Genomic DNA, 24,722 nt, shown 5'->3' on the forward strand with positions numbered 1-24,722 from the left:
TATTAATTTTAATAATCCCAAAATATTTGACTAATCCATAGAGTATTTTTATTTTCAAAAATTAATAGTCATATCTTATAATTTGAGAAATTTAAATGTAGCTAATGATCCGGGTCATAAAAAAAACTATAAATCTTAAACGTTTGCAATATTATATTATTCAATCGTGAATGGAAATTGAGGAAGAGATTTTCAAAATTTTAGGTCGCTCCACATCTACAAATAAGGATTAAAAAAAAATATATATTAACATCATAAATTCAAATGAAAGAAAGATAAAACATCACGAAAATTGGTTATAGATAATTTATATGTCTTTCCTAGGACTTTTGGTTATTATTAGTTGTATAAAGTTTCAAGAACTTATTTAAATATTTTTTTTTATATTTAATAAATTTTACCAAGAAATCCTTTGTTATAACATAAGGAAGAATTAAAAATGTGTGTTAAAATAGATGTATGAATTAGACAGAAAACTAATAGGAAGACACTATAGTGATTAAAGGAAATTAAAATATGCTTTAAACAGGTGTGGAAAATAAGGTAAACAAAAATATTTTATGATTGCTTATAGGGAAGTTTAAAGTTAATAGATAGTGATAGATTGCATAAGTGAAAAAAGCTAAAAAAAAAACTTTTATAAAAGAGAATAAATTACTGTAAATTATCAAAATTTTTTGAAAGAGGTACTGCTCCCATAATTTTCCTAATTAGGGCATCAAACATTAATACTATACTTAATAATGATAGTTTTTAAAATAGATTTAAAAAAAATTATACATTTCAAAATGTATACACTTTCTAACTTACATTAAATATATTAAAACTTAACCAAATTTCCCTAATTAGGGCATCAAACATTAATACTATACTTAATAATGATAGTTTTTAAAATAGATTTTAAAAAAATTATACATTTCAAAATGTATACACTTTCTAACTTACAATAAATATATTAAAACTTAACCAAATTCCAACATCCAAGCCTCTACCCATATTTATTTAGCTTTAAAATCCAAGCAATTTCATGCTCAAAATGCGCATAACCCACTTATCATTTTTTTAGGAATTTATTAGTTAGAAAATATACAAAAACCTCTTTATTTCCCTGATTCAAAATTATATAAATTATCTACATGATTTATAATAAATAATATAAATAACATCTATAAATATCGTATTTTTGATATAAATCTAACTTATATATAACTTATAAAAAAATAAATTGTTAATTTATTTATTTTATCGAAATTTGTAAATCCTGAGGTAGTTGATCAATAAGTCCCTTTATTTGAGATTCTAAAAAAATTATCGTTTTGTGAAAGACTGTCGGGTCAGACTTGAGATATCGTTTCTTTTTAAAAATATATATAATTTTATTTAAAATCTACAAACGATAATAACGAATTTATTCAGTAGCGTGTGTCGTTGCTTCTTATAATTTAGGCCCGGATTCAGCGGGTTTTAAAAGCTGATGGAGTTTGTCAAATCTTGAATTAATTATCCCAACTTTTCTTTACAATCATGACGATAATTTAAAAATTATTATAACTCGATCAGCCGTTAATTCGTTTGTATAGCGCACAATTGTGAACGCAGCATTAGGCTATCGTAAACGCGACACTCTCCAATATTCCAAAATCAAGCAAATAAATAGAACCAATATGTTCCAATAACCGCTCACATATAAATTTGCCCATTAGGTCAGCTAAACAAAGCATATTTTTACATAGAGCATGTTCATTGCTCAAAACAGAATATTCTAAAAGAACTCAAATTAAATATAGTAAGCATGATTAGTATCCATCTTGACCTCATTGTTAAGATATCTCCTAATATAATTGATTTCATTTAAAAAAAAAACAGACGAAAAATTTTAAGCAAATAATGTTAATAAAATATAATTTAAATATAAACCAATTTATCTCTTAGGTTAATTATAACATCGACTATTTCCGTTTCCGTTTTATATGCGTACAACGCGTGAAAATCAACATCCTGTAGCTTTTGTGACAAAATAATTTCCACTTTTCGCTTCAATTCGAGCACCCTAGTATCGCACCAGTTTGCAAAATTGGGAGACAAAAAATACTTTCTAAAATTAAAATATGCAGAGGAGGGGGGGGGGAGTAAATGACACTTCAATTTTAATTATTTGAGATTTTTTTTAAAAAAATCATAACAAATTAACTAAATTCTCCGACTTAGTAAAAACCACATTTTAAAATTAAATTAAATGTGCAATATCTTATATAATTGGCTGAAATTTGTATAATAGTTTTTAGAAATCTGCAAAAGAGAATTTTGAAAATAAAATTTATAAATATATTTAAGAAACAAGGTGCCAATAATTTTGTTTTTTAAAATCTATTTGTAGAATTAGTGTTGTTAAAAGGCGATTTGGGTCAATTTTTTAAAAAGGGCCCGATACGATTTTAGCCAAGAGATAATATTATGTATGCCTGAAAATTTTGCTTAAAGATGGCATAAAAGGTTTGGACCTCTATTTTAATATTAATTGTGGCTAAAATCTTAATCGGGCCGATTAACAGCACTGTGTAGAATGATCAAAAACTCAATTATAATTTCTATATTTAAATAAATTCGGGCCGGGTTGAATAAATAATTTATATTTAAGGTCGGATTTTTCTGGAACATCCGGGTGGAGCTTAAAAATTTGTAGATCATCAAGAGTTTTCTAAGACAACACTTGGACTACATTTCTGGGAAAAACTATATTATCAAAATTTAGAAAAAAAATGCACTAAATTAAATTATTAAAAGTTGGTAAATAGACATAATCATTGATTCTTTTGAAAGCTTTTTTTCTTTATATTTTAATAAGCTTTTGCCAAAAAATATATTCCACGGTATTCATAGAATTGCTATCTTATAAATTTCAGACAATTTGATGAACTATCGATTCATTGAGCCAATTGTCTTAAGATAATTATTTCAGTTAAATAAACGTATAGGGCTGATTAAGTAAATTGAATGCATTGGCAAGATAAGATGAATAAAACGAGGGTTCAAATTTAAAAACATTATATATATATATATATTAATAAGGGGGAAAAAAATTATAATAAACGATCTCAAACAAAAATATCGCAATCTCAATTCAAAAATGACGTATAGGTGGGCGTCCGCTAGTCTCGGAAGTTAAAAGCTAAGAATGCATAAATAAATTATTTCAACCATTTTGAATAATTAATTATGGGTAAAGAGAGGGGGGGGGGGGTATTTTATTTTTAAAAAATAATAATTTAGACAAATTTTAAGAAAAATTGCTAAAAAAAAATTTTTTTGTCATAACCTGTAAAGTCCTTCCCAATCTCCCTTTAAATGGGAAGTGAGATGTGGACCGTTTTGTTTGATGGTCTTCAAAAAATTTTCTTCGTTAAATTTTCCGATATCCGTCCATTTCTTTAAAAAATAATATATAAACAAAAAAAACGTAAGAGAATTTGTTAAATATTTGTATAAACACCAGGGTTGGCAAGCTGGTCAATTGACCGGTCAATACTCTAAAATATTTTAAGCAATTTACTGTTACGTATCACCGAAAATACATATATAAAGGTTTTTTTTAATTATAGAATAAACGTTTATAATAGCTTACCCAGTCTTGTCATTGCAATACAGTAAAAAAAATGCAGTTTCTGATTTTATCTTGGTATTAATAAAATATTATATGAAACCAAAAAAACCACCCAAAAATATTATACATACATAGACATACATACATACTAATACTATAATATATAGTTTTGTTTTGTTTGCGAGATAAATATAAGATAAAATTTTTGAAAATATAGAAGTGAAGTTAAATCCAGTTAATCTAATGTTTCGGATGGGTGATACAATATCCTAAATGAAGGCAAAATAAAATTTATGGCAATGACACCGGTTCCCGAAGTTTTTAAATATACACGAAAATTGCCATGCTGCAGATTATATTTCTCAGAAATTTTAAAAATATAATTTGAAGAAATAAAACCTTAATAAAAGTAATGTACCACGTCCACATTACAATTGTTTTTCTTAATATAATGAACGAGTAATTATTTAATTTACATACGTCCAATTTTTAAAAAATTTACATATACCAAGTTCAGTATTTTCCCGCTATAGAAATCAAAATGTCATGTCTACTTTAGGTACTTAACTAGGTGGGCTTCAATGTATTCAACAAATACAAATTTGCCCTTTCCGGTTCCAATTTTTTTGAGTATATTTTTGAAATTTTTATTGATAATCACTTAAATAAATATCACGTAAAAAAATTTGAAAAAAAAATATATTTGTGTCCATATCATCGTTTACTATTTATTTTATTAATGCCGCTCTTGTAAACTCATACATTATTAATAAAGTTGTTCACGAAAAAATTGATTGTTACAAAGAATTTTGCAGAGATATTATATCTGTTAAAATCTTTAAAAGCAAAGATAAGCTTCCAGTTTCAAAGAAATGTCAGGGTGCTATATTTGAAAAATAAAGGAACAGCCTCTATGTTTTACCTACAAATAGCTATAAAAATTCAGCACTTCTGTAAACAAATCCAGACGCTGTGCACACAGTAGTACTTGGGTATTCCCCATATAACATCAATGCACTCTACATGTTATGTTCTTTTACGTTTAAGCACTAAAGAGAATTGCTTTATGACGTTTCAAGCCTGACAATACATATAGAAATTACCACCTATTCATATATACAATGTATCTTTTTTTAATTTTTGACGCAATATATATATTTATGCAATTATCAATAAAAAAAATTTTTAAATATACTAAAAAAAATTGGAACCGAAAAGGGTTAAGGCAAATATCTTACAACCCTTCCAAGAACTTCTTCAGAAAGAAATGAGTTCAACTGAGGTAATATTCATATAAAGAACCGAAATCGATTAATTTTGACTACAAGAATATTCGTTAGCGTTTATCATAATTTACGATTAATTAAAAAAAAATGATTATTCAATTGAAACCAGAAAACAAATATGCGAAAATGAAAAAGAATATTACAAGAATCAATCAAAATATAACCAAATTTAATGCATTTATTTATGAATATTTTTTGTATATATGTTAATATACCCAATAAAGTGAATACTGTATCATAAAAACATTTGATTGAATTTGACCAGTCAAATATCGGTCAATTCACCGAATCATTTGAAAGAACCCAACCCTGATATATACTCTTGATCTAAAAAAATTAGCTTGGAGTTTAGTTTTGTTTTGATAAAAATTCGATACTTTTAGTCGAGAGCGATACTAAAAAAATTAAATCGTGTGTCTATCATTAATTATTCGTTTTCGTTTTTACAAATAAAATTTTAAAAAACATTTTATTACATCTGATTTTTTCAAAAATCATATTTTGTATTTATTTATTATAAGTTGTGGTAATCCTGAAATTAATTTTTTCGATTTTTTGCCCAATAAATATTTATTATTTCAGAATGCAGTCTATAAATATTAATTTAGTTAGAGTTAATGCAAAAAAAATATTAATTTAATTTTTTTTAACATTAACATAATCTTTTAAATTATAAATTATTATACTCTAAACTGTATTAAATTATCATAAATGGGCCAAATATTAAATATTGATATTAAACAATTATGATAAAATACTTTTTATTCAATTAAATATTGCTAATTTAAAAATATTTTATTCATAAAATACATTATATAAAAAAATTAATGCATGTTCCATTAATAGGCATATTTTACATTATTTTTATTTGATTTTATTATATAATTTGATTTAAATACAGTTTTAGGTTAAAATTGTAATTATATGCTGAAACCGATATCAACGTCACCAGTAAACGCGCCGACCACAAAATGGCGTCTACAGAAGATTAATATGTGTGTAGACATTGTCAATTTAGGTTAGTTTAAATATTTTATACGCGTTCCAGTTATATTTGACATTAAAAGGAAAATCTGTTTTTTAAATAATTCATACTTCGCTTCTTGGAAAATTTTTATTTTAAATGCTATCGAATGACATGTTAAATAATTTCACCGATTCAAAAAAAATGGTCAATTTCTTTTAATATAAGCATGTCGTTTATAAGGAGGTACTAATCTCATTTTTATTTGTGCAAATATATAAGAATCAACATTTTATTGTTGAGGAGGGGGGGAGGGGGGGGGGTATCACAACCCATTTAAAGAAAATGGGTACATTTTATATAAAAGCAATTTTCATATAATTTAATAATTTAGAGAAATCGATGTACAAAACAAATATAAACTTTGAATGGTGATATATCGTCGAAAAGAGGTAATAGGCTGGCTATGTATCTTTCCTATTATTAAAAAATAAAATAAATAAAGAATGCACAATCGATTATTATAAAATATTGGTAGTTTTATAAATGGCCATTGATGTCTCTAATCGCTAGAAAAGAGCAAAGGTGTGCTCCGGTAAACGCCGTCAATAATCAAAAATACCTTAAAATATTTTCAAATTCAAGCTCATGCCTAAAATTGAGATAATTGGCTCTTGTTTTTTAGTAGTCTTAAACGATATGAAAATGCTAAACTAGCGGCTTATGGTCGAAAAATATTTTTTTCAAGGAATGGTTGAACTGAAGGAATTGGATGAAATATATTAAAAATGAAAAAAGTAGGAATAGAGATTTAAGATATGGGTTAGGATCATTTTAAAAGTTTGAGAGTATGGGTTAGTTAAGATATATTTTTTTATTTAACTTGTCATATCTGACCGGGGACGTGTCTTAAATAAATAGACAAATTGAAATTTAAATAAATCAGCCGTTGTAACAGCAATTTTCTTAAGTTGAATCATAGCCATAAACAAATGGTAAAGTCCATACTATTCAAGAAATAACGACAGAAAATGATAATTTAGAACATTGTCAAAATGTATGGAGGTTTACCAATGGTATCATGAAGCTTTGAGTTAACTCGGTAAAATGTCTCCTAATTAAAGCATTTTTCACTTCCGTTGGTCGATTCTTAAAACAAATATTATATAGAAATATTTATTTTAAATTAAAAGGTATTATATATATATATGTTTAATTCAAAAAAAAACACCAATTTAAAATTGTTATTTATAGTGAACTTCGACAGGAGTCAACAAATTTTTTTAATTAATGAACTTTAAACCAATTATTAAGGTTACTGGGAAATAGCAAATATTGACTAAGGAAGGGGATGTTTGACTCCATTAGTTACCATCACTATCCAGTACCAATAATGCTTAAAAACCGAGTATGAGCGAATTCTCTATAGCAATGCTACAGTATGTATACAATATAAATGCTATTATATGCAAAGTTTAAAAACAAATTAACTGAAGTAGGGTAATATTAAATGCGCGAGGCTGCAACCATTTGGGTGTATTCACAGTAGAGAGCGACAGCGACATGACAAATACGACATTACATTAAACGACAGAGCAGCTGATGTGTCGTAAGCGACATAACATTCATAGTAGTTGCGACAATAAAAATGACAATATAAATATATCCATTTGAAATCACCTAATTTAAATGACTTCAAAATAATTGCTGATCAATTTAATTAGTCTTGAAGCTTTCCAAATTGTGTTATTGATGGCAAGCACATTGAGATTAAAAATCCTTCAAAATCTGGGAGCATATATTACAATTATAAACAATATTTCTCCATGATATTACAAGCATTAGTAGAAGGTAAGGATAGATTTATAGTAATTGATATAGCTGTGTATCAGATGGAGGTGTGTAATCAAATATTATATTAAGAAACCTTATAGAGGTAAGTTAATGTTACCAATAGTGAATGAATTATGAAAACTTGTCCACTGTTACACAACTTGGCGATTGATAAAGTAAACATAAATCTCCACCCCAAGTAAAATAAACATTTATATTTTGATTAAAATAATATAAAGGCCCTTCAATGAATAATAACAATGCAATATAATATTTTTTATTACACTTTCTTAATTAAATAATATATCAAAAATCCTTTTAATTAGTTTCTTCTTTGCCCTCTCCTTCTCAAATAATTTAAAAATTAATAAAGTTTAAGATTTGAAATTTGAAATTTAAGCCAAATATGTAATGTAATAAGGTGCTTGAGTAGGTCCAAAATTGTTTCGGACAAAATTGCTCATGAAAAATTTTAAATGCAAATTTAAGTTTCAACATACCCAAAGTAACTTTTTTAAATTTTACATTTTCACGAATAACTTTTTTTAAAGTTGTTAAGACTTAATATAAATTCTAAATGATAAAAAAATCTCCATTTTATCATATATAAAAATATTGACAATCATTATGTTAATTTAATATTCTAAATTTAATTTTTAAATGATCCTGTGGACCTGGGGAAGGTATTAGCGGGGTGCGTCTTTTCCTTTTACATACATTCATTAAAATATTGGTTCTGATTTTGTAAAATGGTTCGAACATATATTAGAAAAACTAACTAATAAAATAATGATAATCAAAAGGCAAGTATTCTTCAAATGCTGAAAGATAAGATACCTTTGACAGTTATAACCATGAATACGAATTTAAGTTATGGGAGGATTTATATATTTAAATTAGTATATATTTAAGAAACTAAGCATTAAGAGGTATAATAAATTGTTCAAAAGGAAGGAAGATTTTCAAGAGCGATATCTTCACAGATCAGTATTTTCTCCTATTGAAGCTAAATTAACAGATTATTTAATTAAAGGATCAAGATTATTTTCAGGATTATGCCCTAAACAAGTATTTTAATCCTTTTTTATATCATATATCTCTGTAAAATGAATTTTTTTATAATCTTTAAATTTATGCCATGGTATTTCTTTAGTTAAATAATAATAAACTTGAGAAAATTTTTTAAAATTATTTACATTATTTATTAATAAAACATCTTTATTAATTTTAAAATACTTTAAAGTAAGAATTTAACTTATACATTAGAATGATATTTATTTAAGTGTGTATGATATATATGTAAATAAAAATATGCTGCCATTTATGTATAAAATGATGCTGCCATGTATATATATTAATTTTAAAATGATACTGCCATGTATATATATTAATTTTAAAATGATGCTACCATGTATTAATATTAATTTTAAAATGATTTATTCATTGATTATATATATTATATCATGCATTAAATCATATCTTACCTATATATTAAAGATTTAATTATGTGTGTATGATATATATTTAAAATAAAATGATGCTGCCATGTATATTAATTTTAAAATGATTTATTCATTGATTTAGCATTAAATTATATCATGCATTAAAACATATTTTGGTTCTTACCTATACATTAGAGGTTTAATTATGTATGATATATTTTATTATATTAATTATAAAATAAATTCAGAATAAAATTTAAGAATTAGGATTTTAATTAGATTGCCTTAATATATAAATAATTTAATGTCTTATGTTTAAATTTAGGTTAGAGTTTTAGCTTATCAAATGGCCAAGAGGTATAGTTTACAAGTACCAAAATCTTGGGAAATAACTCAATCAGCTGTGAAGACTGGTTTGGAGCATTTATTAAAAGAAATCCAACTATTTCTTTGAGAACACCAGAGGCTACAAGTATAGCCAGGGCTACCAATTTCAATATGAAAATGGTTGATTTATTTTTTAATAATTATTTGACTGTCACAAGGGAACATAACTTTCTACCATGATATATATAATATGGATGAAACTGGTAAATTATAATATATATGATAGCAAATCTTTAATATTTTCATAGGATTATTAACAGTTCAACGGCCTAATAAAGTTATTGCAAGGAAATGCGAAAAACAGGTTGGGGCAATTACTACATCAGAACGTGGTACACTTATGACCTTGGCAATTGCTGTCAATGCTTTAGGAAATTCTATTCCACCTATGTTTATATATCCCAGGAAAAAATTCTATGATCATTATTTAAGAGATGGCCCTGTAGGATGCATTGGTGTGTCCAATGGTTCTGGATGGATGCTGGGAGATGATTTTATATATTTTTTAAATCATTTTATAAAATACACTAAGCCCAGTCAAGATAAAAAAGTTTTGCTTATATTAGATAATCAAAAATCTCACCAATCTATTGAAGTCATTGAGCTGTGCTCTGACAGTGGTATAGTTCTATTGACTCTCCCTCCCCATTGCACTCACAAACTCCAACCATTGGATAGAACTGTTTTTGGACCTCTAAAAAAATATTACAACAGTGTCTTGGATGCTTGGATGAGAATGCATCCAGGGAAAAGTTTTACTATATATGATATCCCTGGAGTAGTAAAGGATGTCCTTCCAAAAGCCACCTCAGCTTCAAATATCCAAAAGGGTTTTGAATCCTCAGGTATGTGGCCCCTAAATCCTTTAATTTTTAATGACGAAAATTAGAATCCTTTATATTATAATAATAATAACGATCCTAATGAGAATTTAAATTTATCTGAAATTATTTTGCAACCATCTGTCAGTGATAGTCCTGTTCCATCATCTTCTCACGTGGAAAAAGATTTTGATTTGCTCCACAAATTATTAGTCGCCATCCAACAATATTTAAAAAAACAACACGTAATCAAATGACTTCAGCCATTTTAACCTCTTCACCTTACAAAAAAATAGCCAGATCTAGGGCTAATAATCTGGGGAAAAAAATCAAACCAATAATAAAAAAAGTTTAAATATGAATGCGGCAAAAAAGAATTTTGTTTAGTGTGCCACAAAAACTATCAAACTCACCACCATAATGAAGATTGGTTCCAATGCCGTAATTGTCATTTATGGGCACATGGATCATGTTGTGATTTTAATCCATTTTTTATATGTAATAAATGTGGTGTATGTTAATATTATATGTTTGTAATGAATTTTGTATGGAAAAAATGAATAAAATGATAGTCTAAAACATGCCCCACAAAAGGATAATACGTCCCCCGTCTCTTTTTCATGACTCAAACATTTTCATTTTTTTTTTAAATTTAAAAAAATATATAATATTTTTTTATTAGATATTAATTTCTACCGTAGATAATTATATAAAGAATAAAATAACATCAAAATTATTTTGATAAATTATTTCTCCTCCTTTTCATAGCCTCTCAATTTTTTATGGACGATATAACCCCGGTCTCCCCTAATTATATTTTATATAAATAATATATATATTTAGCATCACCATCAACTATTATAGGATCATATACATCTTGCAAAAAATTAAAAAAGAGGGATATTGATCAAGGTAATTTGCATTTGTAAATATATTTATTATTTTAATCTAGATTTATTTAAGCAAATTCTTGAAATAGAAAAAATAAAAGAATAAAGATTATTAACAAACTCTTGGATCAATGTTATGCTTGTACAAACCCTTGCAAAAAGATCAGAGAGGGCAAAGAAGAAACTAATTAAAATGATTTTTGATATATTATTTAATTAAGAAAGTGTAATAAAAAATATTATATTGCATTGTTATTATTCATTGAAGGGCCTTTATATTATTTTAATCAAAATATAAATGTTTATTTTGTTTACTTGGGGTGGAGATTTATGTTTACTTTATCAATCGCCAAATTGTGTAACAGTGGACAAGTTTTCATAATTCATTCACTATTGGTAACATTAACTTACCTCTATAAGGTTTCTTAATATAATATTTGATTACACACCTCCATCTGATTCACTGCCTACAGCAATTACTATAAATCTACTTTACCATCTACTAATGCTTGTAATATCATGGAGAAATATTGTTTATAACTGTAATATATGCTCCCAGATTTAGAAGGATTTTTAATCTTAATGTGCTTGCCATCAATGGCTCCAACACAATTTGGTGGTTCAAACTTCTCAAATTGATCAGCAATTATTTTCAAGTCATTTAAATTAGGTGGTTTCAAATGGATATATTCATAACATTTATTTAAAAATAAAAATATACTTGTCGCAACTACTATGAATGCTATGTCGCTCACGACACATCAACTGCTCTGTCGTTTAATGTCTGTCGCTGTCGCTCACTACTGTGAATGAACCCTTATGCTGTCAACTCAAAACACGGAATCGACCTTAAACGGAGAAGATAGGCACCGAAATTTTACTTTATCCATAAATAATCGAGATCACAACTTTGCTTTTTTATAAAAGTCATTTTATCAAAAAACCTTGTTTAATTTGTTGAGGAACCATTTGTCTTTGTTAATATAGGTTTTGTATTTGGTGTAAACGCCTTAAAAAAATTATATAATAAATGTTTTATAATAATTATTAAGAATATTATTAACTAGATTTCTTTTTGGTTCCCTTAAATATTGTAACACTTTATTACTACAAAAAAACCTTATTTAATCATTAGAAGGTAATTTTAAGTGCGATTATCAAAATAAATCGATATTTTACCGAGGAGAAAAATGGTTCTCAAGCAAGGAGGGGGGCAAAGGGCTTTTTATAAATAAATTAAGTAACTCTTAAAACAAAAAAAAATATCCTTAAAGCAGGGCGTAAAAAAATGAACCCCTTTATTTCTTTCTTTCATAACAATAGTTTATGGGATATAATTTTTGCTTCTATTAAAAATCACCTGTTTTATTTTCGAACGGTTGCAACAATGATGCCCTTTTGATGGATTTCTTAATTTTGGAAGATTTTGGCGCTTATTTAAAAAAAATTTTTTAAATAATTCTAATAACATAACACAAATACTTTTCAAAAACAAATCATCTTCATTTAATAAATTTTTTAAAAATAATTATGAAAATCTAGATGTCCCACAAGGAAAAACGATAAATTTCGCTTGTTTTTAAATACAGGGTTAATGTGTATGATTTTTATCATATAGAGGAGTTTGATGTTTGAGTAATTAAAATGCTTTGCATAATGGCACAGGGCTTAAAAACGGTTTAATATTAGCAGAAATTTTTAACGCGAGCGGATAACCAAGTTCCGCTAACACTTAAAATATGCAAACTTTCGAATTGAAAAGTTTGAATAAAAATTAAGTATTTACATATGAGCGGATTTATTCGAACGATATGAGGCCAATGCTGTAACGTTTTCGCGAAGAATGGATTTGTTACACCGAGTAATACCGAAGGTCTAAAAAAAATTCATTTATAATAATATTTTTTTTTAATCGATCAAATAGAATCCGATATATTCCAAAATGTATAAAATCGAAAAATTAAATCAAGTAGAAAGCGTTACAAAGAGTCTGATCTTTACTACAAAATCCTTCCCGATAAAATCACCAATTTGACAATTATATTTGAACCCATCATCCTGAAACAATCATTAGCAATTTGTTTTTATTTGATGTTCCTGCAACCCATATTAATTTATCTTAATTATTCATATTTTTATATAAATATATTTAATATAGATTGGCGTTAAAGATCTTTTTCACATTTGAAATTCTTTTTTTTTACCTCATAGATCGAGGATAAGCGAACAACTCTTGGTAATACCGTCTATATAAATTTTTTAAAATTGACACATGACTATGCTTTGTATTTTTATAAATATACTTTGCTTCTAAATATAATTATGATTTAAATATATAAATTATTTTTTATATACAATTAAATATTCCTAAACCCGACCTGAACCTAGAACCAAACTCCAGATCAAAAATATTCCCATGAACCCCGAGCCGAACCCGGTTAATATTTTTACCGAGTTTGCATTCCTGGTTTAGACCAACCTATTCAGATTCTGAACTAGAACACCTTAATTCTGTTTTGTTTTAAGTATGTTACACTAAATCTAAATAGTATCTTTCTTTTTATTCTGTTTAGAGGAAGCTATATAAACGGCTAAACAGATTCTACTTATAAATACTAAGAGACAGCTTTAAAAAAATTATATTGGTAGGATCTGAGTCAATGGGGGTAAAAAAAATGTTTATAATAATAAAGCAAAAATTATAACTCGTTCATTGTATAATTATTTTTTAAAGATAAATAATATGGAGATCGAAAAAGAAAATGTATTCATATTATATTCATTAACTGTATGCTACCTTTTTAAAATATTGATAATGAATGTATGACATAGAATTCCTTCCTAGACTGAACGTTTTATTTATTAAAATGTAATTGAAAGCGTCGTATGGACAAACAAATTAACTGTTGATAGGCCATTTTAATTTCCTTTGATTTTTCAATAAAAAAAAGCTTTCATAATATTTTTATGTAAATTATTTGTATGGGAAACAAAAATGGCGTATCACCAGCTGACTTGTGTTAATAATACCCATTTAAATTAATGATTCATCGGGTCTAGATATTTTTATATTTTAAAGGAGCAGATATTCAAGGGGAGGATTTATCATAATAATATACCTAGAGTTGATTCGAATAATATCGTATGAATTAACCCAGCATTCATAGTTAGCGCGAATTCAGGCAGGTAATACAAAAATACAGCGTATTTCGCGCTAACCATAAAAGGAGGGGTAATTCGGGCTAAATTTTTATAGCCAAATCCTACAAATGGGTTAGACCATTTGACTCGACCTTACAATTTTCACAACCCACCTAATAAATATCTAATATTTCTATTGTATGATAATAAACTTAAAAAAAGAAGTAAATTATAAATTTAACAATTTGTGTAAATGAATAAAAAAAATGAAGTAATCATCTGATTTCATACTTACGGATTATCGTTAGTTGATGATATATATCGTTTGAAGTCTTGATCTTGTATAGTAAAATAGGGTCGATAATCGGGAGCGTATTTAATGGGCCATATTAAACTTTTTTTTTTAAAAAAATGAGCAGAATATTAAACGAGTAACTTTAAATCATAAGCAAGTTTATCTGAGACTTAAAAATATATTTTTTAGAATAGACTAAATTGGCTAGTTAAAACTATATTTTATATAATGAGAGCTGTACCGTAAATAAAACATGATTGGTCAATTTAGGATGATTTTATAAAATAATTAAGTTTAGGGTTGCCATTCATTGTAGGATATGATCCGACACCATTTAACAGCGGAGCGGACCTTACAATCACATTTTAAAAATCGATCAGTTGTTAAATCGTTTAGGATCTGATCCTACTATAAATCCAGTAATAAAGTTTAAAAAACCTTATTAACACTTCCACCACGCTTGAGCATATAGAGGGCGACGTTCCAATTACGAGTATAGGCTAAATTTCCGTTTATATTATAACAAAAAAAAATTATCATAAATTTCAAATTTTTTTTGATAATCAGATTATCATTTTAACTTGTAAGTAAAAAATATTTTTCAAAATATGCAAAATAAGATTAAAATGATATTTTTGCAAGTTTACAAGTTTTAAATTTTTATAAATTAGAAAGGTAAAATTTTATAATAAAAACATGAATTTCTTAATTTAATCAGGCCTAAGGTCCATCCACTGTAAACTTTAAAAAAACGAAACAATTTCATCTGTCAAAATTATCATAATGTTAAGCCTGTGTTTGAGTTTATTTTGCAAAATAATTAATTTCGCAACTTCACGGAGTAATTCTCAGGAATGTAACCTGATAGTCAATACTTAACCTATTCTATATTTTCGCGTAGGGGGAGGAGGGGGGTTAGAGATATATTTTAGAAAATATTTAATAATAATGATCCTAAAATGGAAAATATAAACAATTAAATAACTATTATATTTTTTAGCAGGGGTTATGTTGATCTTTTTATCATCTACTTAATTAATAAATTCTTGCTTTTTTTTAAGCCTCATAAGATGATAATTATATTAAGAAATGAAGTCATGAATTATCATAATATATAAGTCAAGGGCTTTATTTATGTAAATTTTTTAAAATATAATATTTTTAAGTATTTCGTCTCTCCCTAAACTTTATTATTATAAATTGAGCGAAATTAGGGAAATATCATTTCGCCAGGAGTGAAAATCGAATTTAATTTTTTTTTAGGTTTAATATTCGCGTTTTAGTTGATAGAGACGAATTCGCGCAATTTCGTGTTCAATTTGTGAAGGGCCAAAATTTAATTTTCGAGTAGCAAGTTAAAAGAAAAAAATTTCTATATGTGATTTAAAATAATTATAATTTAATATTATACTTGGCAAATCAGAACTAATTCCCATAACAGATGGATTTGCGAGATTATTGGACATAAACAGCTTGTATATTTTTTTTGGAGAAAGAAAAGAATTATTTTTTTAAAAAAATAAGATGGCCTCATTTTATGATAAGCCCGAAATACCGCGATGTCGCTCAAGGGATGCGTAATATTGGCCAAGCTATAGTATTGTATAATTTAACATTATGTATTTTTTCTAAATTACGCATCGTCTGAGCTATATCGCTGTATTTCGCGATTACTATAAATGAGGCCGAATACTAGCAATGTATTATATAGGTTTTATCGATTGTTTATTTTTCAACATCAGAATCGACGATACATTTTGGTATAATGAAAAATATTGAGTTAATTTAAAGCTATCCGATTAATAACAAAAAAAGTGTATAATTATTAATATTATGCACAAATTGAGCGTTTCAAACGCAAATAATGGATTGCAAATGGTATCTTACAAATTGGTCAAACAACCGTTTGGCGTTAGGAACCATTTAGAAAAACCCATAATAGTTTGCTTTTTTCAATATTTTATTTATTCACTCATTTTGCCCGTTTTTAACACACTTTCTTTAACGACTCAGCTTTTTAATAAGGAAGTCGACAAAACCTTGTTACCCATGTAAAATTAATAAGGGGGAGGGCATTAAAAATCCCTTTCTTGTTGTTTTAATTATATGTGTAAATTTTTTTTTAAATTATATAAAATGTAAAAATATAACTTATTTTTTAAAATAGAATATTTCTAAATGTAATAAAAATGCAGACGATAAAACAAAAACCAATTCCTTTTTATAATTTAGTTAAAAATTTAAAGTGATAATACCTTCTAAAATAAAAAAGGCGACCATATTTTAAACAAAGGATACGACAGTTAACGCAAATTCGCAGCGAAGTATACAAAATACGATATAAATATAATCATTTTACATTAATTTTTGTAACTTAGTCACGAATTCGTCTTAATGCAGGGTTGGGCCTCATTTAGAGTGTGTGTTATGCTTAAGTGCGTTATTTATAAAATCAACCCAATAAATATGGAGCGTTATGATGATAACACTATGATAAAATTTGAAAAATATTATCAAAAATTATTAACGCTATGCTGTAATTTCGACTGCGTTAAATAACGCAACGTTTGAACATAACGCGTTTACTTTAAATGAGGCTTAACATTTTTTTTATTAAATAAGTACCGCAAAAATGCAAACACTCTGTGGGGACTATAACCAGGCATTCACCGTTAACAGGAATTAGCGTCGAAGTATACAAATATACTGTATTTTTGTATATTTCGTCGCGAATTCGAACTAACTGTGAATACAGAATAATTTCGATTTTTAAAAAAATTAACAATTTTTTACATTTAGTTTTTATCATTTACTTTCATCATTATTTCTAATTTTTAATAATCCAGACCACTTATAATTTAGGGAAAATATTCTGATTCCGAGTGATAACCAAATTAGTTCTACTTTTATTTACTTATACCAGGGCTTTAAAAATTTTCTAAAAAAATGTCAAAGAACATTTTATTATGCACAAAATAATTACAATATAATTTTTTTTGTGTACTTATAAATATCGAATTCGTAAAGATTTGGTATAAATATCGTGTTAAATGCATCCTTATAATGAAAATTGTCGTCCTGATAGAGTTCCAATATGTGAGAATTATTGAGCAGGTCATCGCCTTTAGGAATTCTGCACTAAAATAAAATGGCTACACGTATAATATTTTTTTAAATAAAAATTTGTTATTCGAAAATTTTTTATTTATAAAATTTGAAATGGTAAAAAAAGGTTGATCAAATTTTATTTTAAAATTCTATATCTTCTTTTTTGTAAAAAAAATCTTTTGTGATTATTTTTCTTAAAACTTTGGGGGAGACGGCGAGTAAATTTAAATTTTTTTACGGTTAAAAAATGTTCTGGAAAATGAATATGAGTTTATTTATTAAAAGTTACCTTTTTATTTCGTAGTGTTGCATGTTTTAAAATTTAAGTGAAAATATATTAAATAAAATAAGTATAGAACGAAACCAACCAATCAAATAATTTTAAATTGGGCAGGTGAACGAGCTAAAAAAAAGTTAAACATTGGTAGGGCTGGCTTTCGGGAGTTAAAACCAGGCGATTGCACATCCTTTACATCGATGAGAAAAAATTCGAATCGGAAAGACCTAATTTAAAATGAATAAGATTAAGCATATGAGATTGATATGGATATGAGAGGAAATAGACTTTTGGACGCTTATAGTAAACTCAAATATTTCTACAAATCAAAGATCTTTAAAAAATTCCCTTTCATTCGGCTGGAAAATAACAAATTCATAATTGACCAGGACAGATGGTAATGTGGATAGATTATTATATGAACATTTTTTAATATCGTCTCAACAATATACATCTCAATCCACCTCACAATTTTCAATAACTGAAATACTCCATTAAAGAAACTCAAAAACCATAAGGCTCCTGGCCCGGATAACATCTCAAAGCGGCACCCAATGCTGCATAAACTTCCTACTCATAAATTTTAATAAAATCGAGTTTACTGGAATGACATCTAAAGACTGGAATTTATCACTTCTATGTAACTTCCCGAAAATCAAAATACCTCCAATTCTGCGATTAGAGGGCCATAAAGCTCACTTCAACCACATCCAAGATCTTCATGGTCATCCTAGAGACTCATATTTTACAAACGTCACAAAACCTTTTCTCCAAATATATTTGCGCATATCGTCCAGGCAAGAATATCATGGAGTCCTTTCTCACTCTCAAATTCATTGTCCAAAAATGTTATAGGTATAAATTACCTTTCTTTTTCACGTTTATCGACTTCAAAAGAGCTTTTGACTACGTCGACACCATGAAGCTCTCTGGAAAATACTATCAGAGGTCGGTATTGAAATAAACATAATAAAGATTCTAAGAAACCACTACAATAACTTGCTAGCTATTTAAAATAATATCCCACTCTCTTACATCTCTACTCATTCTCCTCTTCAACTACTATAAAAACGATGTTCCGATAATATCTTCAACAAGATAACAGGTTATATACTTATATTTTAATCACCACTTTAACTCATTAATTACTAAATTTAGGTCAGCCCTACTCCTATCCCTAATGCAATAAAATATAAATATATCAGTAGGTTATGGGTGTGGGATGTTAATTTTGGTTCATCACCACTCAATCAGCTCAGATACGTTTAAATAATAGTCCTTGGACTATTATGCGCACAAGTATATATGGCTTGCCCACAAAGTGTAAAGGGCTTCTCATATTTTTCCCTGAAATTCTTTTATTAAAACCCAATTAGATGGAAATAAGAAATAAGCGTAGCTCTGTTGTGCCTAGATGGGTTTAAAGAGCGAATGCACTTTATATTAAAAAAAATGACTTAGAGCCTATAGATTAGGCTAACAAATAGATATTCGTATTCGTTTCGATTAATTTGTCTCATTATAAGATAATTTATACTAGAATATCTTGACATTGACAGAATTTTTCAATTTTTTATTGCATATCTAATTTCTAAACTGAAAAAATTTATTATAATAATCTGAAGATACATAATATGCGATAAAGTTATTAACGAAATTAAAATAAATCGTTTCATTTCAAATTGAATAATTTTTTATTAATACTCAAACATATCAAATAATTTAAGTTGCTATTAGATTTAATTCAGACCGAATCGAATATTAGAATAGTTTTTGAATAGTCCTAAAATATATGGTCCATAAATCCCTGCACGTTGACCCCATACATTGGTGTACGCAGCGGGGGGGGGGGCAGGGGACAAATCCCCTTCCCAAGCCAAAAAATACAGATGCCGGATATATTTTTCAAAAATATTATTGTTTATATTAATTTATATTTGTTAATATTTATTCGTATCTCATATTAAATATATATATAATTACATTTATTATCACATTCATAAGTTATTTTATCAATTAATTTCGATTTCAAGTTTTCCGGCGTAATATTTACTTATTATTTTCAAATTTTTAGTGGCGTAATATTTATCTACCATTTTCAAATTTCTAGTCAAATAATAATTATTTCTGAAACACAGGGAAAAAGAAATTGCAACCTTGTCCAACGAGATAGTCACTGCCATCAAGCAGTAACAGCTTTTAAGGAGTTAGAAGAGCCAATTATTTGCTATTACAGAAATATCACTATGGCCTGAAAGAAATATTTCCTCAGAAGCAAGAAAATTATTGGATTCAATGCTTATTCCAAATTTTATATCTCATTAGAATGTATTATTTAATTATACAACTATTTTAAGTATTACTTTTCAAAAACATGACATTGACTTGATTAAGTAGATGAGAATGGCGGAGAGCATTTTATCAGAACTCAAGGAAATTAGGGCTAATGTTGATGAAGAATTTCATATTTTATTGTTGAGTCAAAAGCAGAGCTATACGTGTTTAATATTTGTCTCCCTCGACTTGTAGCAAGGCAAGCTCATCGTTAAAACATTAATATAGGATCAGTAGAAGAGTATATCTTAGATACAGATACATTTATAACCCAAATAAATGAATTTTTAATTCATCATTCAGAACTTACTAATCTGCAAATATAAGAAAGAAAGAATTTTATTTTATTTTATTTTATTTAAAATATTTGTTAGATTTTTATTATTATGAAGATCTTAAAGTATCTTATGATGCCTTAATAGCTGAATAACTATGTTTATAAGATTAACAATGGTTGATATAGTCCCAAAAAATGCTATGGATGCTCTGCATTATTTCAAACACATTTTAGATTAAATTCCCAATATATTAAAAGGGTTTATAAACTCTTCCCATTAGTAAACTAATGAGAGAACATTCTATTTTTTAAGAAAAATAACAGAGGTCTGCAGATACCATTTGCAGGGCACGTCCTGGATTTTTTTTAAAGATTTTTTACAGCCCGGCCTGGGTTTTTTTTAAAAATTTTCAGGCCCGGCCCGGCTTTTTTAAAAAAATTATTAGGCCCGGCTCGGCTTTTTTTAAAAAAATTTCAGGCCCGGCCCGGATTTTTTTAAAATAAATTTTATTTTTATAGCTAATTATAACGATTTCAAATATAGGCTGTTTTAAAAAATACAGCAAGGCCTGGGTGTTTTTTTAAAATAATTCAGGACCAAATTGGGTGTTTTTTTAAAAAAAACTCAGGCCCGGCTAGTGTTGTTAAACGGCTCATTTTGAGCCGATTTTTAAAAACGGCTAACTCAATAATTCATTCAGAAAAATATTACCTAAGCCTGAAGATTTTGCTCATAGAAGGAACAAAGGTCTCGGCATATATTATCGAAATCTTGAGGCTTAGGCAATATTTATCTGGTTAAAATATTGAGTTAGCCGTTTTTAAAAATCGGCTCAAAACGAGCCGTTTAACAACACTAGGCCCGGCCTGGGTGTTTTTAAAAAAAATTTCAGGCCCGTCCCAGGTATATTTAAAAAAATTCCTGCAGGTCTCTGAAAAACATACCAAGAAGTACAACATCTGAAAGTAGATTGAAAGGTTTGGATCTTTTGAATATTCATAGGCATTTGACGACAAGCAAGGATGAGATAATTGAAAAATTAGCTCAATCCCAACGAAGATTGGATTTTACATTGTAAATATATAACATACAAAATACAATTATTCCTAAGAAACTTTTTGTGTAAAGGCTCAAATTGGGTCATTTAAGTAATTCTTTACATATAATTTTTTTATAATTCACATTAATTTAAAATTGTGTATTAGGAATAGTTATTAGTCCTAAAAAATTTATGCTTGATATTTTTAAAAAACAATAATATTTCTTAAAAAATTTTATTATCCCCCTCCCAGACCAAATTCCTGCGTATGCGCCTGACCCCATAAAATATTTTAAATGAGATCTGACTCAAAAATTTTGGGTTAAAAAATTTTATTTTAAATTATTTGTTATTACTGAAAATTTAAAAAATTGGTATGAGCTGTTAGGAGAGTAAAATACCCGTTACCAATATTTTAATAAATTTTGGCCAAGGGGAAAAAATATTTTTAATTTTTGGTAGCAGGTATTTTACCTCTACTATACATGGATTGAGAGTTACTCTAAAATCCGCATATCTCAACTTGCAATTGGCCTTCTGTACCAGAATCAATGGAGTCACCTTGGGAAAAATTTCTTCTCGGGTATTTAAGAAAGGACAGAGTAATTTGTGATTTTTTTTTAAACTTTATAAAAGTACATTTAATCATTATTTTATCAATTACAAAATATTAGATGAAACTTGGGTCTAAAAGTAAACTTTTTATTGGGCTAAAATTTATAAAAATGAATGAGACTAAAGCCAAAACTAGATAAAATTTGTATGGGTCTAATATATAGGTAAATAATTATTTTAAAAAGACTTTGATAATTTTTCCCATAAATGGTAGATTATACAAAATTCCTGGTTTGGGTGGGGGCCATTGGTCAATATCATTTGATGCTAAAATTTAATTATTCACAAATATATATAATATATTTAACCTGATTCTAGAGCAGGAACTCCATTTTCAAAGTAAAATGGTGCCATCATGTTTAATATATAATAAAATAGGTTGTGAAAAGTATATTTGCTTAGAATTATTAGGCTCTAATAAAAATATAGGATATTTAAGCTTAAAAATACATTATTACCTTTTGAAAATATCCCCTTATTGAAGAGGGATCTTTGACTTGGCGAAAAAAAACATATCCATAAAAAGAGTTTTCATTTACCTGAACAAAATAGAATATTTTTTTAAAAATATTATAGTCTTTAAACCATAAGGATGGGTAAACATTGTTTATTAAAGGTTAATGACAGAGAAAATGACTTTCGATGGGAAAAAGCAATAGGTAAGCGAAAATGATAAATAGTATCACCAATTGTTGCTATATGATATAAAATAACTAAATTAAATACCATATAAACACTAACACGAATTTGAATCTGGGAATGATAGAAAGCATATATTCATTCTCTTAAAATATGAAATTATTATTTAAAATATATATTTCAATTACTTCTTTTTCATTCAAGCTTGTATTTTGAGGATATACCATCTAGGTAAATTACATAAAGAAAGGTTATACAATAAATCATATTTAATTACCTCAAAAGTTTGGCCTAATTCTAGGTCAAATTTAACAACAATTATACAATATATCCAGTTTTTGAAATTATCCCATGGCAAAATTTTAGATGGTAAGTTATCATGCATTTATTAATAATTATTAATTACATAGTACGAGACATAATGTCTTTGAAATTTGAAAATATAAATATAGATAATATTTATTTTGAACTTTTTTTGTTATCAGGCGGTCGATGTCAATCATTCCATTACTTGAAAGTTATGATTTTACATATATATATTATACATAAAAATTAGATTGTCTTCTTTTATAAATATAAAATGTTTATGGGTAACAGTTATAATTAAATTAGTTAAAAGGAGTAGAGGGTTTTTTTAACTTCTAAGGTTCACTTTTAAAAATGTTTTAAAATTAACAAAAAAAGTAATATTAACCTAAGATGAGAAAGTTTTAAAATTTTATAGAGGCTCTCTTCAAACCCCAGCCCTAAAGTTACGTCTGCATAAAGCCTAAGTTTGCAAAATTTTATTTTGCTATCATGTATTTTATTTTAAAAACTTTGTATTTCTCTAGGTCAAAAAATATTAAGCTGATAGGATGCATGTGCAGCTAGTCATATGATCCATACATAATAATTATTTTGATTTCAAAGGAGAAGAGGAAAAACTGACATGATATAAATAATATTTATTCTATCCTAATTTCACCAGAAGACAGATTTATTTAAGATTAGTTTGTAATAAAATGATATTTTATAAAATTTGGGGTCATTTTATATGTGAATAGTTATATTGCTACACCGCTTTTCAGCAGCTATATGTGAAATTTTATTTTATATGTACCGAGTTGAAAGGGTAAGCAAATATTTCTTTTAGTCATTCATTCATAAAGAAAATATGGCTAGGCATCATCCTGATTTAATTTTTTGCCGCAAACAACCGGGAGTTGGTATGTTTTAAAATAATAAACCTGTTGTTATTATTAATTTTTATTAGCTATAGGTCGGTTATGTGAAAAATGTGATGGTAAATGTGTGATTTGTGATTCCTATGTCCGACCTTGTACATTAGTTAGAATATGTGATGAATGTAATTATGGATCATATCAAGGTAGATGCGTTATTTGTGGAGGACCTGGAATATCAGATGCATATTATTGTAAAGAGTGTACAATGCAAGAAAAAGATGTAACAATAATCTTTTTTTTTACTATATTTAAATGATTTAGAGAGATGGTTGTCCTAAAATTGTGAATCTGGGTAGTGCTAAGACAGATTTATTCTATGAAAGAAAGAAATATGGGTTTAAAAAAAGGTGACATAATTTTGTAAATATGATTTATAATCCTATATATATAAAATGTACATTTTATGTAATATATAATAAATAAATTATATTTGTTTTGTATGTATATACATATTTAGAAATATATTTTACATATAAAATATTTTATAAAAGAGTTTTATGTTTAAATATTTGTAATTTTTTTGAATATCTAATTTATTAAATCATT

General features: G+C 26.9%; 2 protein-coding genes across 2 annotated transcripts; one reads left to right on the forward strand and one right to left on the reverse strand.

The window, feature by feature from the left end:
• Positions 1-1,112: 1,112 nt before the first annotated feature.
• On the reverse strand, positions 1,113-23,261 carry LOC135922923 (protein DENND6A-like). The gene is made up of 19 exons (XM_065457457.1): positions 23,228-23,261; positions 23,139-23,177; positions 23,053-23,095; positions 22,897-23,006; positions 22,770-22,850; positions 22,620-22,725; positions 22,499-22,578; positions 17,665-17,798; positions 16,072-16,132; positions 15,099-15,160; positions 14,661-14,759; positions 13,011-13,099; positions 12,585-12,656; positions 12,169-12,233; positions 6,923-7,000; positions 6,275-6,328; positions 3,317-3,426; positions 1,918-2,095; positions 1,113-1,354 (listed from the first exon to the last, which is right to left on the reverse strand). The coding sequence occupies exons 2-19, from the start codon at positions 23,175-23,177 to the stop codon at positions 1,238-1,240; spliced, it is 1,578 nt and encodes a 525-aa protein (XP_065313529.1). The 5' UTR covers positions 23,228-23,261; the 3' UTR covers positions 1,113-1,237.
• Positions 23,262-24,030: 769 nt separating this feature from the next.
• On the forward strand, positions 24,031-24,575 carry LOC135931786 (PHD finger-like domain-containing protein 5A). The gene is made up of 3 exons (XM_065469082.1): positions 24,031-24,158; positions 24,206-24,396; positions 24,438-24,575. The coding sequence occupies exons 1-3, from the start codon at positions 24,107-24,109 to the stop codon at positions 24,525-24,527; spliced, it is 333 nt and encodes a 110-aa protein (XP_065325154.1). The 5' UTR covers positions 24,031-24,106; the 3' UTR covers positions 24,528-24,575.
• Positions 24,576-24,722: the final 147 nt, after the last annotated feature.

This window comes from Gordionus sp. m RMFG-2023, chromosome 1 (genome assembly GCF_954871325.1).
Source record: "Gordionus sp. m RMFG-2023 chromosome 1, tfGorSpeb1-WG-v2, whole genome shotgun sequence".
NCBI lineage: Eukaryota > Metazoa > Nematomorpha > Gordioida > Chordodea > Parachordodidae > Gordionus > Gordionus sp. m RMFG-2023.

What these genes read in the sequence shown, in the direction of transcription:
- LOC135931786 (XM_065469082.1), top strand. Translation starts at nt 24,107, where the DNA reads ATGGCTAGGCATCATCCTGATTTAATTTTTTGCCGCAAACAACCGGGA. An exon ending in CCGCAAACAACCGGGAGTTG is followed by an intron (nt 24,159 to 24,205) that starts GTATGTTTTAAA and finishes AATTTTTATTAG; the next exon opens with CTATAGGTCGGTTATGTGAA. An exon ending in GTACAATGCAAGAAAAAGAT is followed by an intron (nt 24,397 to 24,437) that starts GTAACAATAATC and finishes TAAATGATTTAG; the next exon opens with AGAGATGGTTGTCCTAAAAT.
- LOC135922923 (XM_065457457.1), bottom strand. Translation starts at nt 23,177, where the DNA reads ATGGTATATCCTCAAAATACAAGCTTGAATGAAAAAGAA. An exon ending in ATTCCCAGATTCAAATTCGT is followed by an intron (nt 23,007 to 23,052) that starts GTTAGTGTTTAT and finishes TATATCATATAG; the next exon opens with CAACAATTGGTGATACTATT. An exon ending in TCGAATAAATCCGCTCATAT is followed by an intron (nt 12,657 to 13,010) that starts GTAAATACTTAA and finishes TTTTTAAATAAG; the next exon opens with CGCCAAAATCTTCCAAAATT.